Source organism: Hermetia illucens, chromosome 4 (assembly GCF_905115235.1).
Source record: "Hermetia illucens chromosome 4, iHerIll2.2.curated.20191125, whole genome shotgun sequence".
Lineage (NCBI taxonomy): Eukaryota > Metazoa > Arthropoda > Insecta > Diptera > Stratiomyidae > Hermetia > Hermetia illucens.
The window spans coordinates 8,452,986-8,473,251 of NC_051852.1; the positions used below are offsets into that span (position 1 = coordinate 8,452,986).

The following is a 20,266-nucleotide window of genomic DNA, read 5'->3' on the forward strand; positions in this document are numbered from 1 at the left end:
CAAAATTCATTATCAGTGACAGTTTCTATAAAGACAGGGCTGGTAAAAATGAGTGAATGTGGATTTGTGGAATTCAAATTTGGATTTTCAAACAAAGATGTCACTAAAATTTAAACGAATTTCACTTATTGGTATCGAACAATTTTGAATGGTTTGAGACCTGACTGGAAAAGTGGAAGCTAACAATTTAGAACAAAATGGTAATTCAGCACGAAATTTCGAATTCATGCGAAAGTCCTTTAGGTAAAGTACTAAGTACTTGAAGTAAATATGATAAAATGTGATAATGGGATTCGATTCAGCTTCCCCACTCCATTCTTGAATTGATGTCATACGATGAATAGTGGATGATATTGTGAATTGCACAAATTGTTCAACTTCCTTCGGTCCTTCGTAACGACAGTGTGATTTTTTTATTCGAATTTTAAGTGAAAGTGAACAAGAAAATGGCTTTAAAAGTTCTAGTAGGACAAAGTAAGTAAAGTAATACCATAAAGTAAAAATTAATGTCTTAAATTCCATTGAAAATGTATAAAGATACGACGTAAACACATCGAGTGTTTGATCTTAGTTTTAAAAATTTATATGCGTAGAAAACGCACTCGTAACTCTGTAACGGTTTTCTATCCATTTTTTCCTGTAAGTCCTTTCGGTTTTACGGATACAATCGCCTTGAAATCAATCCTTTTTAAATATTCTTCTGAATTGGAGAAAAAAAGTGATGAAATGCTTATCGATTTTTCCCAATTATCTTTCGATGAACGATGTCGCACCTGCGCTAACTTTGAAGTCCTACATAATGGAATGGTGATCAGATGGCAGAGTGTAAACATTACTCGCATAATCTTTAAGCTGAAGTCAATTCACAGGTAGAGGAGGATACGTAAAAATGTTGCGCATTCCACAGAGTCGTGGGTATGTTCAAGAACATGAATGAAATGGAAAAGGTTAATGACCTACGATAAGGGCGACAGTGTGTAAGGGAGGGAAATTCGGTCAGTCGGTGAAAGCAAAGAAATGGGGATTGTTTTGTCTACCACTTTCACTTTGACGTTTTCGTTATGGTGATTTTGTAAAGGAGGAAAAAATGTTTTTCGTTCCCTTCCCTCTTGTCTACGAATGGATGGAATGAAGGCTTATGTGGGAAAATGCTCTAGAACTTTTGGGAAACTGCTTTTTTTTAGTTTAAACTATGCCTACATATCGTAAAATTCTCGTAGTAAATTTCATGCCTGAGAAAAATCTGCATTGTTTTCATTGGTCCATTCGATCGCCAGTTAGATGCCGCTGTTAAAGCACTCTGTAGGATGCGTGGTGAAGATTGACTTGATCGATATAACTAAAAGAAGGAATCCACACTGAACATATAAAAAACTTTATTCACTTTTAAAAAATAACAAGGAAATTAAGCTGTAGTATTCGTGGTACAACACGTCCGCTCGCGTCAAGCGTTGATGATCAAGTGACTGGTGTGATGCATCAATGGAGGGAAGTTGGCCATGCATCTCTATAATGCCATGCAGTGGTTCAGCGCAGCTAGCGCCTAGTCCTCTTTGAACGAAATTTCGCTGCCCCAAAAGGACAGTGGGCAAAATTGCAATCCAATTGGTGTTGTACTCGTGGCACATAATAGCTGCCTTTAGCGACCTATATAAACGTTCGGCTAATCCGTTGGATGTCGGATGATACGGAGAGGTACGCGTACGTTTACATCCCGTAAGTGACGTGAAAAACACGGATTCAAATTGAGTCCCTTGCCGGACGTGACGATGCTAGGAGCTTCATAGCGGAAAATCCATGTAGCATAAAAGGTGTGGGCGATGACTCAGCACTTTGATCTGGCAAAGGCACTGCTTCGGGCCAGCCTGAAAATCTGTCCACCAAATTTAAGCAATAAAGATAACCACGGGAAGGCATCAGTGGTCCGACGACATCGATGTGGACCTATTGAAACCGTTTATTGGGCGTTCGAAATGGTTGTGACTCGTAGAAGTGTCGCAGTATAGCTTGCGGCTGCTACCGATACTGAATGGTTGCAACCGAAGGGAACTAGAGTTGCCGTCCAACAGCGTACGAAACTCTATGTCGGCTTGCTGTTCGCTGGCTAACTCGTCAGTGCTAATTAGCGCTGGCAGACTTATAGCTTCAACCCGGGAAAGTGAATCAGCAACAATGTTGGCTTCACTCTTTAATATAACGAATATCCGTGGAAAATTGCGAAATATAGTTTAGGTGCCTGATCTCACGTGGCGATGCCTTGTCCGCCTTCATGGACAGCCAGAAGTATTTTCCGGTGACTAACCGGTTCGTTGTCCTGATGCCTGGGTGCGCAAGATCGTGTACTGCTTTGAATACTTCCATGCGAAATTCAGCCGGAATAAATTGCCTAGGTCTTTTGTCCGAGGTCTCGCAGAGTAAGTAGGCGTTTGAACCGAAAATAGGAAACTCCTTGAACTTGTATTTGGAGTTTGTCCTCAGGCTCTGGAGCTCTACGTAGTCCTTTTACGCTCCGGCAATTGCCATATAATCGACCGCGACGGGGAATATAGCCTTCAAGATTCATGACAAAGCGCCTACAAAGATGTTGTCTTTTCCAGACACGTGTTTGATGTTAGAAGTAAACTGGCTGATGAAGCTTAGTTGCCGAAGTTGGCGAGGAGGCGCTTTGTTTGGCTTTTGTTTAAGCACGAACGTAAAAGGCTTGTAGTCCGTCAACATAGTGAACGGCCTGCTATCAAGGGAAAAACGGAAATATTTACTGGAGAGGTACGCGACGAGTAGCTTACGACCGTAGGCGCTATAGTTGCGTTGACCTGCATTGAGTTGTTTAGAAAAGAAGCTCAATGGTTGCCAGGTTTGGTCCACTCATTGGTGAAAAGGGGCGCTGTGTCTTGGGCATCGACGAACACGGAAAGGACTGTAGCATCAACCAGTTGTTGTTTGACGATCTCAGATGCCTGGACGACCTAAGTAGACCACGCAACCTCGCGCGACGTTTTGTTTTGGGCCCAGACAAGTAAGCGTTGAAGATCGCTGGGTGATGAGCGGCCTTGGCAGGGAACGAGGATAGAAGTTTAACATGCCCAAGAACCTTCGCATATCCGTCACCCTTGTTGATAGGGGAACCCAACCTTGTCTGGGTCTGATTGAATTCCGTCACGGGTGATCATGTGGCCAAGAAATTTCACCGGCTTTTGCAGGTATTTGCAGTTTCCAACATTTAGAACGAGCCCGGCTTCAAGGAGGCGTTGAAAAATGCACTCGAGATGGTCCAAATGCTCAGATTCGAAAGAAGAGGTGACCAAAACATTATTATATTATTTATAGAACAGAGTGCATGAATCTCTGAAATGTCTGCGTTGAGGTGCACAAGCCAAATGTCATCCTGGTGAACTCGAAAAGTCCGAAAGTTGTGCAAATAGCTGTTTTCGGCTGGAAGAAACTACTTTCAGTAGTGATATTGCGATATTTTCGGTAAAGTGCGCGAATGCGATAGTCGGTAATGTCCACGAAAACAATTGAAAGAGTGTCGTTTATAGTTACGGGGTCTATCAAGGCTCTACCTCCTCTCCTCTCTCTCTCCAGCAACCCATAGTGACACAGGAAGTTTGTGCCTAAAACGTTCGTTCGACCAATTCGTGATCTGCAGTAGATTTAGAAGTTGTCTCCTGGATGTGCGTAACAAAAGAAGTGCCGACATCTGTCTTGAAAGGGACCACCATCTGATAGTCGCTTACATTCGCTTGCCTGTTACATCCGGCACTTCCCACATTGTTGGGGAGCAGCGACCCCCAAAGTTAAAAATCGACTGCTTGTATGATCTAACTGCCCCTCGATAGTGGTAGAGCTATTTCCCTGATCGCACGGCAAATATCCTTAGTAACTTGCCTGAGAATATCGATGAGCATTGGGCTGCCATCAAAAATGCTCTTTTCTCGGCTGCTACACAGGTCCCGAAAGGGCGTCATAAGATCTGGTTGACTGCGGAATCGTGGAAGCGGATCGATGAACGGAATGGGTTGAAGCCTCTATTGATCGCTGCGAGTGACCGCGGGCATGACGCGCTCGAATTCCGATACTGAGCGAAATCCCGAGAAGTTCAGCGTAGTGTGCGCCATGACAAGAGAGAGGTCAGGGAAGCGAAAGATGCCGTAGAACGCAATTATTTCATTCGGCCATCGCTGCACTCAAATAGAGTAAGGCCGGTGGGTATCACGGTCTCCCCGCAGAGTTGTTTATCGCTGCACCTGTAGTTACTGCAGATCTGCTGTTTCCATTGGTATGGAAATCTTGGGAATCCAAGACCTTTCCCGTAGAGTGCAAGAAGGGGATGGTCGTTAAGATTTCAAAGAAGGGCACCTGTTTTGAGTGTGACAATTGGAGTGGTATCTGTAGGCTCCCTTGCTGGCTACGTCATGGAATCCACTCTTTCAAGATGGGCGAGGGGTGGGTTGTCTCAATCGCACTTGGCATAGAACAATAGAGAACGAGTGCAACGATCTCAGGAAATCGTGGGCGGAGTTGAAGTGCATTTCAGGTAACCGCAAACGAAGACGTGTGGGTGTAGTTGACGCGCTATACCGTACAAAGGGGAGATTGGCAACCATATATAAAGGGCATAGAAGCATAGATTTTTCAGTGGAGCTTACCATCCTCAGATGGTTACCTCAACATCAATTGGCATAGAATTGTGTACTAGGAGGGTAGGCTTCATGGGAAGTCCTAGACGGAGCCCAAGTGATTAAATTTTTCGTGATAATATAACTAATATGTACATGTATCTTTTGTTTTCTAGAAATAATGAACGAGGTGATTCGTTACAAGCCTCCAGCGCCGGCTGTTAAAAAATCACCAGCAACAGGTCAGACCACCCCAACCATTATCAAGCCTGGCCAAGTTGATTGGAGAGTCCTCGTGGTTGATAAGCTGGCGATGCGGATGGTGTCAGCTTGCTGTAAAATGCACGAGATCAGCGCTGAAGGAATAACTCGTAAGTGAAGTTTATTAAGGATCTACATTATTCTTCCAATCATAACATTTCCATATTTCAGTTGTGGAAGATCTGAATAAGAAACGCGAACCGTTGGCATCAATGGAGGCGATCTATCTGATTACGCCATCTGAAGAGTCCGTTCGCACCCTGATGCGTGATTTCGAGCATCCAAATCGTCCTTTGTACAAGGCAGCACATGTTTTCTTCACAGAAGGTAACTTTGTCTACTTGGTTTCCTTAGCCATTGTTGATTTTAGCAGTTTTCGTTTAACAAAGCCGTTGGACTCTATAATTTTATAAACAAAATACTTTGCAGCTGTTCCAAGTGAACGTTTCGAATTATTATCTAAATCTCAAGCCGCTAAATATATTAGAACGTGTAAAGAAATTAATGTCGCATTTGTTTCATACGAGCAGCAGGTGAATTGGTTTTTCTTCATTTTGGATTTTGTACTCAATAATGTTGACTTTGTATCAGTTTTTATCAAATATTGTATTGAATCTTTATCCACTTACGAAGCGGTCAGGTACATTGTGATTTGTTTAATTCAATCAAGATTTGTGTGTTTGTTTTGTTCTTTTAATGTGATCCGTTCGCAAAGAGTAAACTGGGCAATTAGCGTTTGAAAAGATGAGAGAGAAACGATCCTTGATAGATCCCAAGTCAGTTATCCTTGAGAAGGTAAAGTTCTGGTTTTTAGATAGAGTTACTTTGCTAATTGCCTATTTCGTTACTTGTTCGTTGATAGTTCATGCATTCCTAACTGCATAACAACAAATTATATTTTACTAACGTTTATCACGCATCACTTTATCATCCATTGGCATTCTAATGATTCAGAATAGAAGTGGTCGATTCAGCTCGACCGATTCAATTATCGCTTGGACATTTGTAAATCCTTTGAAACGTTAACATTTTGAACAATTCGTTTTTATTTATCATATGTTAATGAAATTTGGATCCTTAATTAAAATTATATATCGAATACGTAGTATGCCCTGAGGAATTGTTTAACGATTTATGTAAATCATGTGCCGCAAAAAAGATAAAAACTTTAAAGGAGATCAACATTGCTTTCCTTCCATATGAGAGCCAGGTGCGCTGAACTTATGGTTGTTGTCTTGCTCTGTGGCATTGTGTGTAATTAATGTATGTGAGATAAAAACGACACGTGATTTTTCTTTTGAAACCTGTGTAAAATAAATACAGCCGAAAAGCAAGGTGCTAATCATAAAATTAAGTGGCTCCAAAGTGAGACTGAATTTCTGCCTTTTAAATCTGTTTTTCCACTGCATATTCATATATTTTCCAGTTTATTGCATGTATTTTGTTTGCGGAATTAATTTGGCAAAATTTAAACTCTTTATAGTGATGCTTTCCACCTTTCCTTTTAATTTTTGCATGAACTTTTCTTAAAAATACTAATCACTATCCATTCGAAGGTGGATCAAATATCAATCCCGTCTCTCGGGCACTCAGTGCCCCTAGTTTTTATAGGAAATTTATTACGTCAAAGGGTAGTATAAGTCCCAGGGTGAAACGTGGATTGGTACCCACGATGGAGCATAAAACCTGGGAAATGCCTGCTGAACCAACACCAACAGCTCTACTACGAAACCCTATCTTCACTTCCACGTGGTGACCGCTGGGAGCTCTTTCCTAACGACAAACTGCAGATGGAGAAGGATGAAGGGGAGTCTCCCGCGCCTAAAAATGGGACAAATTGTACCAACTGGTCCTCCAGGCTGGGAGTTGGGTAGAGCTGACAACCCTACAGGGAAAACAACTTGTTACGAGGCCACAACAGTACTTTGAGTACTTGGATGAACTACTGAACAACCAGAAGATCGGCGAGTTGGAGGTCCCACCAACTGAAGACGACGGACAAATACTACCACCACCAAGTGTAGAAGAAACAGTCCGTGCAATTTATCGGCTTAAAAATCATAAGTCGCCAGGCGCCGATAGAATTACAGCCGAATTGGTTAAATATGGAGGCGACCAATTACACCAAGTGGTCCATCAACTTGTGCTCAAAGTGTGGAACTGCGAATCAATTCCTGACGACTGGCAAAGAGGCGTTGTCTGTCCCATACATAAAAAGGGAGATATCACACAGTGTAGCATTTATAGAAGTATCACGATGGTGAGTACCATCTATAAGATATTCTCCGCTACCTTGCTAGGCCGAATAGCCCCGTCTGCCCAGAGCATCATTGGCCCATACCGAAGAGGCTTCACTCCAGGCAAATCAGCAACAGATCAGATTTTCTCTCTGCGGGAAGTAATGGAAAAACTGTTGGAGTATGGACATCAGTTGCACGATCTTTTCATCGACTATAAAGCCGCCTACGACAGCATAGTCAGGGTAAAACTGTACACGGCCATGAGAGAATTCGGTATCCCAACGAAAGACTGACTAGGCTGACCATGACCAATGTGCGAGGTCAGATAAAAGCAGTAGGATCACTCGCAAGACCATTCGACAACAACAACGGTCTACGACAAGGGGATGCCCTATCATGCGTCCTCTTTAACCTGGCCCTGGAGAAAGTGATCCGTGATGCTGAGGTAAATGCAAGAGGTACGATCCTCTTTAAGTTCATCTAACTACTGGGTTATGCTGACGATATCGATACCATGGGAAGAACGACCCGAGATGTACAAATTCTATTCGTCCAGATCGAGCAGGCGGCGCCAGATCCTGGTTTGCACATCAATGAAGGCAAGACAAAATATATGGTGGCAATTTTAGCACCAAGAACCAACCAACCAACAACATCAAACCGCACTGGTCAAACGGGAAGAATAAAGATAGGAGACTACAATTTTGAGACCGTTGCTAATTTCTCCTATCTAGAGTCGAAAATCACAACTGATAACAGCTACGGCGATGAAGTTCACGCACGATTGTTGGCAGCCAACAGAGTTTATTTCAGCTTACAAAAATCTGTTTCGGTCGAAACATTTCACCATAGGGTCAAAACTCTTACTGTACAAGACATTGATCTTGCCAGTCCTTATGTATTCCTCGAACACTTGTGTTCTTAGCAAGAAAAATTGTTAACTCTTGGTTACTTAATGATGATGATGATGATGGCTCGCAGCATCCGGTTCGGGAGGGTAATATTGATGGTATATATTAGGGTTCAAGCCAGTTCCATCCATATCGTTAGCTTACCGTTCACATGTTCACTGACATGTTTTGTCCTGCACAGATCGTTATTCACAATGGTGGACTTCTAATGCAGAGCACAACAAAGCGCCGCCCACCACAGATGTGTCGGTCTTACGCTTCTTGCCTGCATTACATCTGACTGAAGAGTCTGCTGCATCTATTGTGGGTCTCACTAGGGTTAGCAGTTGGTTCCAGCTTTCCGTGGAACATTTCGCTTCATTGCGTCCCTCCTGGCCATTACCACACATGATGGTGCAGCCACGTTCATGTCCTCATTCCCAAGAAGCTGGGAATCTTCCAAGGTCTAGGGTGTTCGGGCAGCTTGGCTCCATTTTTATATACCGGCGTTAGGCAGTAGCGCACACGTCACCAGCTTCTCTTTCTTTCGCTCCTCCTGGTAAGGTTGAAGGAGGGGGTTCTGCTAGGCAGGACTTAGCCGATAGTCCCCCTTTTTACTGGGTGAAGTTTCCTTCTGCGAGCCCTCCTCTTCCGCTTACGGTTAGATTTAGGCAGTAGTACCGTGGACGACTCGTCTCGTCTTTTCCGCTAAGGTCCTTGCACTAGATTACCACCTCCTGCTGCGTTTGCTTCCACCTATCTGGCTTGGACACGAGCATGACCATGTGAGCACAACTCTTGATGCGTAGATTTGCATGCCCATAACGTATCCGCGAGCGAGTGATGTAAGGCCGAATGGTGTCAGTAGCTAACTCACACAATAGCTTGCAGCTAGCCCCCGGAACCTGAAATTGCTTTAGTCAATGCGCTGTGTTTCCTGGTTGCAGCATTATGAGCCTCCGGTGGACCGAGTTTTTTTTAAATGAAATCCAATGGCTACCAGCTACAATTAATTCGCGAAGTTAGATTCCTCGCAGAAAATGGCCAACGGTTCGTCAGATTTTGGACATGCAAGCAGCGTTCCTTGTTCCAGTGTGGTAGTGGTCTAGTTAATTGGTGAATTTCTTTTTTCGCCATGTTCGTCTTGTCCGGAGCTCATTTTGCCAGTTACATCTGAGCGAGTTATTTCCAGAAACTCCTGTATGATATGATGATAACAGGCTTCTCCAATATTACCCTGATAGTCGGAATTGGACATTATGCCATCTCTCCTTGGTAGGTAAAGTGAGCTGTTGAAGCCCGAAGGCAACCGTGTTGAAGATTTGGAAAGAGTCCGCGAAATCTGATCTAAGTATGGATTTAAAAGCGTCCGTTATAATATATCTTCAAGAGGAATCCCGTCAAAGGCCAAGGCTGAATGTGACATTAGCGATACCATACGTGGCAATGTGTCCAGTTTGCAACCGACAGCTCGAACCGTACTTTTTACATAGCCCTTGGAATTTTGAAGACGAATGAACGCATATATTGGCCCCTGTGTCCGTGAGGGACCGTGTTCTTGTATTTTTGTCGAATCTAAACAGGACACCAGCATATATTTTCAGGATGAACACTTTCGAACCTGAGCTGTGAATGCAATCGGGAGTAAGAGCGTCGACGTTTAAGCCCGAAAGAATTCACGGGGTAGACTTCTGTTTGACCGCGTGGAGCTACGTTTGCAGCTATGCAAGTTGACTTGATAATTATTGGATTAGCTGCGCTGAACTGGTTTCCGCTGCTGAAGGCAGACTTCGTCAGTTAAGTCGGCTGCAGTTCTCTTATCTGCATGAAGCGACGCGCCTGATAGGAGATGTATACTTCTGGTAAACCTGTTGTGTTGAAAGTCCTTAGCTTCTACTTATCGCAGCCCTACAGCACTAGAGTAGGGTTTCTAACATTGTTCCTAGGTATGCTGCTTCCTCGTCAGTTTAGAGTCGAGATGCTCTTCTATATACTTGACTTTTGTACCAACTAAATTTCGACCCCTTATAAGGTGGGTAGCATGTCGAAAATATAATTTTTTTATTTCTTGAATATCAATATTTCGAGGATGGGTTTCCTTTCCTTATAATTTTATTTAATTTAACGCCGCTATCCGCCGCCCAAACAAACAGTTTCAGAGTAAAAGATTTTTTTTTATTTGATCCACCTTCGTATCTCTTTTGAGATTTACCTCATTAATATCTATAATGGCATGAGTGCACAAAAACCCACACATAATAAACTTTGCAAATATTTTTTAATATCTAACTTTGAGAAAAGATAAATAGTATTCTTAATAGATTTTTTGCACGCTGTGTTATCCCGGTTTCGAATCGGGGTTTTTTCCAAAGATGATCCAAACAAAGGTCATTCAGTGAGAAGGAGTTCGAGGAACACCGACTTAATTTAGCTTTTCTAGTCTGGCGCTCACTTACTGATCCATGTTATTGTTTGGATAATTTTTGGCAGATCCAATTGGTACAAGGGTAATCGTTACAAAGGACCTCTTCCCCATTTAGGTATTCTCGCTTGATTCGCCGGACACATTTCAATGTTTCTACTCGCCAATTTTCGTCTCTGCTCGTTCCAAAAACATGGATCGTATTGCTGAACAGCTAGCTACTCTGTGCGCAACACTTGGAGAATATCCTCAAGTCCGGTATCGAAGTGACTGGGATAAAAATGTAGAATTGGCCGCTTTGGTTCAACAGAAGTTAGATGCCTACAAAGCGGATGAACCAACGATGGGCGAAGGCCCAGAAAAAGCACGGTCTCAACTGTTGATCTTGGATCGTGGCTTCGATTGTGTGTCACCCATCCTGCATGAACTCACATTCCAAGCAATGGCCTATGATTTATTACCAATTACGAATGATGTATATCGTTACACGCCTACACCCCAGTCGGCCGAAAAAGAAGTGTTGTTGGATGAGAACGATGAACTTTGGGTAGCCAATCGCCACTCCCATATTGCTGTTGTAACACAGGAGGTCACACAGAATTTAAAAAGGTTTACAGAATCTAAACGTATGACAGCAAGTGAGTATAGTTTTTTTTGTAAGGATACTGGATACAAACATCATGTTCATTGCTTTTTAGGTGATAAACAGACGATGCGCGACTTATCCCAGATGATCAAGAAGATGCCCCAGTATCAGAAGGAACTTTCCAAATATGCGACGCATTTACACTTGGCTGAGGATTGTATGAGATGCTATCAAGTAAGTTTGAAAAAGGAAATATACGGAAGTGAACTAAGGCTTTAAGACACGATAGCCATACGAATGGAGGCTCGCTGTTTGGTGGTTGGACGAATTGGGGATCTGGGTGCGACCAGTGTAGAGGACTACTCTGCCTTCTCTTTCAATAAGATGGCTATCATTTCTCCAGAAAATGAGGATTTCGAGGTTCGATTGGAGGAAATTCTCCTCGTCGCTCTTCATCCCCAGATAGTCAGTAACTAAGGAGTCAGGATGTGACTGAAACCTTTCAAGACATTTTACCGCGGGGTGTCGTGTTTTAGAAGTTTTGTGGAGGATCAGGTTAAATGTGTACTTTTGCCATCGTCGTTTTTTAATATGCTGACATAGCGACGAACGATTTACCTTTCTTTGAGGCGCGGCTTCTCTATCCGGCTAGGGGGAGGAGTGCGTTGGTTTTTTGATTCTAGTTTTAGCTTATGATCTCTCGTTTTATATTTTTGATCCTTTCAAAGGGGAATTCAACCAGATTCATTTTTCTCTTCTTTCCAGTTGTGATTCTAAATTTTGAGGAGTGTTGAGTTAGATTACTCCGTATTACGAGGATCTCTGATAGCTTTGAAATCTCAATGAAATATTATGTAAAGAAGGGCTACATTAGAAAAAAAATTCTTTGAAAAGAACAACATCCTCAGGATATTTGCTACTAACGCTATATGATTTGATAGACAGCTGTTACCTAAGGCATCGACTTTCAGTTAATTCAAATAAAGCCACAATGGTATTATTTACAAAAAGGAGAAAACTGGATAGTCTTTGCTTCCCAGAGATGAAGGGTACAACCCTGCAACACTTCGAAGAGGATAAAAACCTTCTTTGGAACAAACATGTAAATGTTATAATATTTTTTGTTGAGGATGCTTGGAGTCCTAGGTCCGCACCCACGTAGTGACGGACCGAACCACCTGGGGAGTAACTTACTCCCTCTTTTGCAGCTCTCGGACTCTTCTTTTTTGAGTAAAAACCCAAGTTTACAAAAAAAGACAAAAAGTTGACAGACGGTTTCGTCCAGGGCAGAGGCAACTCATCAGACGTTGCCTCACCTCTGCCCTGGGAGCAGGGTGACCGAAAGCGACGATCGATGGAAAATGCTCCGCTTAAATATAATCGTAAACAAACGTCGCTTTCGGTCACGCTGCTCCCAGGGCAGAGGTGAGGCAGCGTCTGATGAGTTGCCTCTGCCCTGGACGAAACCGTCTGTCAATTTTTTGTCTTTTGTATGTAAATGTTATATGTTTTCTTTAAGGTCTTATAAATGCCAAAATTAACAACTTTTCATTAGAAAGATTTAAATTAACATTTCCGGTTGCCTATATACCTTATATGTAGGTTGGCGTTTACCCTTTGGTGGGGTCTAGCGCGTCAACCACATCTACGTGCCATCGCTAGTCTCTTGTTCATGTCAGAGTTTAAAGATTTATAGTTAGACATAAACTCTGATAATTTTTGCGCTAGGGTGGAAAACCCCATACGCAATTTTGCTTCGGCTTCTAAGTCGAGATTGAGAGTGGTATTGGCTTTTCCAAGTGTCTCTTTTGAGTTTTGAGTATGATTGGAGGAATTTTCTTACGACTTACCTTCTCTGTTGGGCCCTTTCGACCTTCGAGTTATCTGCCATCAAGTATTCTAACTAAATATTTACCTTATTGTTATACAATTTTGGTGTCCTGCCAAATTGTCATTAAATTGACGTCACATATTTTTCCAAAGTGATTTTCATTACAGTATCTTATCGATAATATTTTTTTCAAGCCATTTCGGCTTGCATTTTTGGATCATTGTTTTATGTTTTTACCTGAAATTACTTTCCTACAGAGCTATGTGGATAAGCTATGTCGAGTAGAGCAGGATTTGGCTATGGGGACCGACGCTGAAGGAGAAAAAATAAAGGATCATATGCGCAACATTGTGCCTATTCTGTTGGAAAAGGTAGATGCCAAGGTGAGTTTCAACAAAATTAGTATCAAAAAAATAAAAATTTCAAAACCAACGCCAGGATATCGTTTCTGTTGCCTTCAGAATAATATTCCCGTTGAGTAAAAAATCTCAATATTAGTTGTTTTTATAAACATAAAAAGTTCCATCTTTTTCTTTCGCTAAAAGGTTGCTATTATCCTGTAAAGTAATATTTAAGTGTTCTTTTTGGTTTGAAAACATACATAGGTATTGCGAGTGCCTTTAATCGTCATGTGGGTGAAAAGGCAGATGGCAGCTGGTATCCTGGTGGAAAAGGGTTTGGAGCGCGCAGTGAGACATGCATAAGTGGATTTGCGGGCACTCATGACCTTGTATTTGTGAATACATGGTTCATCAAATGATTGTCTTATCTTCCTAAATTTTATAGTAGGAACGGTGAAATCCAAATCGACTATATTCTCATGAAACGCCGACATTTTACCACTGTCACTGATTGCAAAGCCGTTCCCTATGAGACCATCGCACCTCAACTTAGCCTGCTAATTGCTGTCTTGCGTATCAATCCCCCGATACAATAGCGTGAGAAAAGCACTGTCCCGACGCGCATCAAATGATGACGACTTCGTGACAAAAGAGAAGAAATAAATTTCACTTATGCGATTACCAATCATTACGAATGCAGAAAATCGTGGGAACAAGTTGAAAACATGATCCACAAAGGGGCCTATGCAACCTTCGGTAAGTGGTTCATGAACCTGGTTTTTGAATGACGATGAAGGTCTGTAAAAAGAAACGCCCCTACCATAAAATTATTGGCCAATTGGCAAATTTACAAGAATGTCAACTGGGAAGCAAAGAAATCGATTGCGGTTATCCGAGCGATCCATTGCAAAGATCTTTACAATAAATTGGACAAACGGGATGGCGTGAGAGGTCTCTATTGACTTGTCAAAAACTAATACCAATGCACACAAGATATCGAACACTTCTGTTGGGTTAATAATAAGAACAGTCCGTTGGTTACGTATCGACGAGTCGCTACGGATAAATGACTGATTATTTCGAGTAGATTTCAACAGAAGAATTTGCTTACCCTTCGTTTCCAAGAGCACTGCCGACATTTGGACCAATTGAAGCAATCAAAGGACTTGACAACATCGCAGCTCAGCTCTGGAAGGAGGCCCAGTAGTTACAGAGGAAGGTAGAAAACCATCTGGCTGGTAAGAAAGCACCATCGTTTCTATATAGAAAAGGAAAGGCAGTGCAGGAGAATGTTCAAAACCGTCCAATCCGACTACCGTCCCATACAACGAAGACTTTTGAAGGCATTCTTGACAAGCGTTTTCGCGATATCGTTCAAACAACAGAGAACCAAACCGGGTTTTTGAAGAACTGCGGAACTACTGACGCAATACACATTGCGTCGGTTCCTGATGGAATCATCGACCTCTCTACGTTGCATTTCTGAATCTAGGGAAGGCGTTTGATCGAGTGCCACATGAACTTATCTGGTATGCTTTGCGGCAACATGTAGTACTAGAGAAACTCGTGCGCTGCGTTAAATTGCTCCACCACGATCCGGTATACATCAATGAAGTCCCCTTTTGGCACTCCCCTTTGTTCCTATTATGGACACTGTTTACACATCTAACGTCCAGCGCTCTACATACTGCTCTATGCAGATCTGTTTTCCTAGCGACTCATAGAAACGTTGATCCTAAGCAAGTTGTTCAAAAATGAAATGATCGTCCCATAAAACATTGGTGTCAAACTGAATTTTAATAAAAGAGAATTTTCGACGACCGATGAAACAGGCACTATCACTGTCAACGACAGCGTTTTCCCCAAAACTGAACAAATTTATCGGAATGTCATCCGTACTGTCGGCCTCCAGGGTTTTGTTTGGTGGTGGAATATAAAATAATGCGTAGGACCAGTGGCATAACACGTCATGATCACATCCGCTATGAGGGCATCCGCGATTGATATGGGGTTATACCGATTGTAGAAAAATTGCGAGAGAGGTTTGCTCGATGGTATGGTTATGTAATTAACGCTAACGAAGTCTCACTTGCCAAGTTTTTTCTGAACATCGAAGTCAATGGAAAAATTTCCAAACAGATCAAGACAACCCGACCCTACTTCTGAACGGGACAAAAGCCGAAGAAGAAGGTATTCATTCCGAAAAAGTTTTGCTTAGATATCTCCCCATTTGCAAATTTCAAAATCTTAGTTTCCTTATGTTGAGTTCGCTCGCTAAGCAGATCGCCATGGTTCACGGAATATTTAACGGAACTGCCTGTGATGAAATTTATTGAACTTATTGAACTGTAATGACAAATGGCGATCTTCAAACGACCATTCTAAGAGTCTGGGGAGGACAAAGAGGGAACGTAAAAAGATGACGAGATTGTTCGTGAAGGTGCGTCTGCAAATACTGAAGTTCCATCGAAGTGTACCCTTGCATGCTTCTATGTCAGCCAGGCTCGTCATTATACAAAAATTCACGTGCCCTTTTTAACCGATGCGTCAGTCCGCATCGGATCCTGCAAATTTCGCGAACAGAGGGATTTGGGGGAAAGACCGCCGTGCGAGCTAAACTGAAAGATGAAAATAACTGTTCGACCGCGCGAGTGGAGTCGTAAATCTGTGGACACCAGTGCCGTGATTGAAAGGGAAGATCCACGATGGATGGCATCCCCAATCGATGATTATCCTGCCTCAGATGAATTGCGAGGCGCGGGCTTTCCGCGAATTCCCACCCTGCCTTGCTTCCTTACGCCATCATATTGGAGAGTGTTCCTTATTAGGAGAGTAATGCGCGATGAAAGAGGAGGAGAAGAAGACGAACAAGAGATATTAAAACACCACAATGAAAGGTATTCAATGAACGGACAACAAAGAAATCAAATTAAAAACTTCGCTTCCCCCAGAAAAACCAAAGACCTTGTTCAAGTTCCGTATAAAAGAAAACTAACAAAAGTTATAATGAAAAAAAAGACATTATTTTTTCTTTAAATGGCGAATAGTGAGTTTTTTAATTCCTCATATACCAGTCGTCCTCTTCCTCAGTGAGTTTTGCGTCAGACAAAATCATTTTAAAGATTAAATGTTGGATGTAAATTATGTCGAGATTGGAATTAGGAAATTGAAAGTAGTAAACTGGGAAAGCTTACGGGTGTTAAAAAAGAAAATATTACATATTATTAAATGCACTCTCTTATCAGATTGTCCTCGGAAAAGGCAAATGAACTACCGCATATGTCGAAAAGCGCCGGATACTATTGAAGGACAGCAAAAATTCAGCCACCAAAACCGAACTGACATTCAAAGACAAACGTGAGATCTGGGCCTCGTCTGGACCAACCACCGGATAAGCCGAACCATCGCTTCTGAAGGCAGCATCCGGCGCTAGGACCAAAAAACCTCTAGATTTAAGGCCATTGGCCAACCTACCACAGGCAGCCGCCACGTGGACCCTGCCACAGGTTCCTCCTCTTGTCATAAGACAAGATGTATTGAACCTTATTAGAAATCAGGGGAACTCCATTGGGAACTGCAGTGTCAACCAGGCTCCGGAAAGACCTACAGATCGAGGACAGGCCATTGTCAGCATCCGGGTTTTGTACCATCAGATTATAGGTTTTAAGGTTCCTTTTCTTTATTTTGAGAATTTCCTTGGCTGCCAAGAGGGACATTTTGAAACGGAGCGGCGACTCCTTAGGCAAAGCAAAAGTCTGGTGGGTGGTTCTGGTCAGCCCCCGGCTTTTTCTCAGAATACAAGTAGATATAGAGCTAAGCTTATTTTCAAAGTATCTGGGCAGATTCATAGTGAACGTAGCTGCACACTGTAAGGTAGGCCTTACCTCCGATCTATAGAGATTGATGGCCTTCTGGGGTATGAGGCCCCAAGAGAAATCAGTTGCAAAATTAATCAGCCTACTGGTCTTTAAGGTTTTCGGGATAATAAAGTTCAAATGATCTCTGATCGAACAAGTCTTCGTTATTTCCCTGCCTAAGTAGGTGATGGAATTGATCTTTTTAGGCAGGGAGATAACTAAGACTTGTTCAGTCTATTATCCTAAAAACCTTCAAGGCCTGCAGGCTAATATTGCTGGTGTTGCATGAGGCGATTATTCCATTTTTTGATAAATTGCTCGATATTATTTTTTCTTTTGGATGCTAGGAAAGCATCACCTGTATAAAGCAGTGTATAGGGCGCAGGACGTTGACAGTGTCCATAGCAAGTGACAGTGTCCATAACAAGAATAAAGAGGAGTAGTGAGAGGGCGCTGTCTTTATGACCAGCAATAGAGACATGAAGCTTCAGATAAAAGTTGAACTCACTACACTTCCCGCAGTTGGAGAACTCTAGTTACGCCCTTCAGCGGAATAATGTCGCGTAACTTTTTTATTTTTGGCTTAAAATTTAAAAAAAAAACCTCAAAAGTTCGACATATGACTAATATAATTTCTAAATTTGGTTGATTTCCAATTAATTTTTTCCACTAAAAAAAACATTATTATGAAGGCATCAGAAACGATACCCCGTTGTTAGTTTTGGGGTTTATAATTTTTTGATATCAACTTTGTTAAAACCAACCGTGATCCGTTTGGAGAATGTCAAAGTTCTATACTAATTGGTCTTTATATATGTAATTTCAGAGTATCTCAAATTACGATAAAGCTAGAATTATTGCGCTTTATGTCATGATCAAAAATGGAATATCAGAGGAAAATTTGACAAAACTTTTTACACATGCTCAGCTTCCACCTAAGTATCAGGATATGATCCGTAACCTAAGTTTTTTGGGAGTTAACGTTATTGCCGATGTAGGTATCAACTGATTTTACTAAAAGAGATGATCATAAAGATTGGAACCGATTGGAAATGATATAATTCAATTGACCTTTACTTTTTCCCAGAGCACACGTAAAAAGGCCTATGCAGTGTCAAGAAAGGAAAGAATCACCGAGCATACATACCAAATGTCCCGCTGGACGCCTCTTATAAAGGATATTATGGAAGACTGTATTGAAGACAAATTGGATTCCCGACATTTCCAATTCTTAGCGGGTCGTACACAGAATATTTCCTATCGTGCACCAACGAGGTGGGTTTAAATCACATTAAACACCGTCAATGATATATCATGGATTTTTCTTTTTCCCTTCAGTGCTAGATATGGACATTGGCACAAGGATAAATCACAAGCTGCCGTTAAGAATGTCCCCCGATTGATTGTCTTCATTGTGGGTGGTATGAGTTTTTCAGAAATGCGATGTGCATATGAAGTGACGAATTCAGTTAAAAATTGGGAAGTTATAATTGGATCATCGCATGTTTTAACGCCCGAAGTATTTCTGAGTGACCTGGGATGCTTAGCCAAAGAAGATTAAATGTCTATTCAGAGGAGATAATTTCGCACAAAATCAAAAGCAGAAACTACCCCATTAAAGCTGGTACAGCTGGAATGCATAAATGTTCAATTATTAATACTACATATATAAATAATATGAAGAAATCATATCTGTGTAGCTTTTTAGGGAAATGGTCAACTCTTTTGAGTTTGAGTAGAATGTGGATATAGAGAACTATTTGAAAAAGTATATGTGCCCCACGATAATAGACGAATTTAAATTCCTGACAGTTGATTTCATGTAGGCTGCATTTTAATTACCCTGAATTTTACAATTACTGAATTATTTGAAAATAGAACTGGTCCCAAACCACATTAAGATAATTTTAATCAAATGCGCGATTTATACCGTACCCAAATGACATGGTTTCTTCCCACATATCTGCATTAAAATTGAATTCGAATCAGGGCTCTCGTGCTTCCGATTGTAGCACTTAAAGTTTAAGACACTTTTCACCTGCGTCAAAAGGCTAGGGGATGTTTTGAATGACGCTTCCAGCATACCAAAGGTAGCATTTCCATCGGAGTCATCAGTGTTGAATGAATGAGACTTGGTTTGGGACTATCAATCATATATAAATCTATACAAATGGACCAATCAAATATGAGAGTAGAATGTTACAAAGCACACAAGATAAGTACAAAAATTAGAAATTATAATAGATGATTGAGATATCCACGACAATGCGGCTGAGGGTGCTTTGTTTCTGATAGAATTTGATAAAATATATGATTCAGTTACGTATTTTTTTCCCATTTCTGCAATTGGTTTTGTTAAACATCAAATAATTTTGTATGTGCCGAGTTTTCGGTAGCTTGTAATAAATGTAGAATATTACTAATTACTAATAAATGGAGTGAAGCAAATATAATAGTTTTCTCATGTTGAAATTTCTGACATTTGTTTGCAGTATAAGTAGTTAGTCAAATAGATGAAAATGTCTTGTACATGAACATTTTATTATAAAACTGACTGTGTTACATATGAAACAGGTAGATAGGTAGGTAGGTATCAGTGGCCGCTCCGAGGAGCCCAATTAGCGTTTTGGTGCGCCGTTTCGATCCCACGAACTCCCTAAGACCGTGACTGCTGGCAGAGTCTAGCCGGCTCGGATCTTCAGAGCCAGCTCGTAGCATTCACGACAGAAAGTAGCTCTCCCACCCTGCAGCTAGAAATCTCTCTGAGGTCCCCAAGGAATGGTCTACCCAGTGCCCGTAGCCGTAGCGTATTTCATGTGGAGGTCTAGTAGGAGGAGGTGCAGGAGTACATTGGGAGTATCTGCCGGGTAGGACTGCAGAGCACCAGTAGCACCTGCACATGTGGTTCTTTGAATCCTATTAAGCTTCATCCTATTGTATTTTTTCCTCAAAGCCTGCCACCATACAGTAGAGCCGTACGTTCGGATCGGACGCAATACAGCAGTGTACATCCAGAGAACCATCCTCGGCCGGAGATCTCATTTCTTTGCAAAGGTTCTCTTGCAGGCATAGAAGGCTATACAGGCCTTCTTAACCCTCAGTTCTATGTTCAATCTCCAATTTAGCTTTGGATCCAGGAGTACACCCAGATACTTTACATTAGAGGAAAGAACCAATCTTTGTTCATTCAGCCGTGGTAGATGGAATTCAGGTATCCTT

General features: G+C 41.8%; 1 protein-coding gene across 2 annotated transcripts; it reads left to right on the forward strand.

Moving 5' to 3' along the window:
• Positions 1-273: 273 nt before the first annotated feature.
• On the forward strand, positions 274-19,489 carry LOC119655743 (protein ROP-like). 2 transcript variants are annotated; one of them, XM_038061796.1, is made up of 10 exons: positions 274-474; positions 4,796-4,990; positions 5,052-5,207; positions 5,987-6,090; positions 10,551-11,070; positions 11,131-11,252; positions 13,107-13,232; positions 17,874-18,041; positions 18,135-18,322; positions 18,386-19,489. In XM_038061796.1, the coding sequence occupies exons 1-10, from the start codon at positions 447-449 to the stop codon at positions 18,606-18,608; spliced, it is 1,830 nt and encodes a 609-aa protein (XP_037917724.1). In that variant the 5' UTR covers positions 274-446; the 3' UTR covers positions 18,609-19,489. The 2 variants fall into 2 exon arrangements, with proteins under 2 accessions (XP_037917724.1, XP_037917725.1); XM_038061797.1 differs by having other exon boundaries at positions 447-474; positions 13,107-13,220; positions 18,386-18,608.
• The last annotated feature ends 777 nt before the right edge of the window (positions 19,490-20,266 follow it).

What these genes read in the sequence shown, in the direction of transcription:
- LOC119655743 (XM_038061796.1), top strand. Translation starts at nt 447, where the DNA reads ATGGCTTTAAAAGTTCTAGTAGGACAAA. An exon ending in AAAAGTTCTAGTAGGACAAA is followed by an intron (nt 475 to 4,795) that starts GTAAGTAAAGTA and finishes TTTGTTTTCTAG; the next exon opens with AAATAATGAACGAGGTGATT. An exon ending in ACATGTTTTCTTCACAGAAG is followed by an intron (nt 5,208 to 5,986) that starts GTAACTTTGTCT and finishes TCGAATACGTAG; the next exon opens with TATGCCCTGAGGAATTGTTT.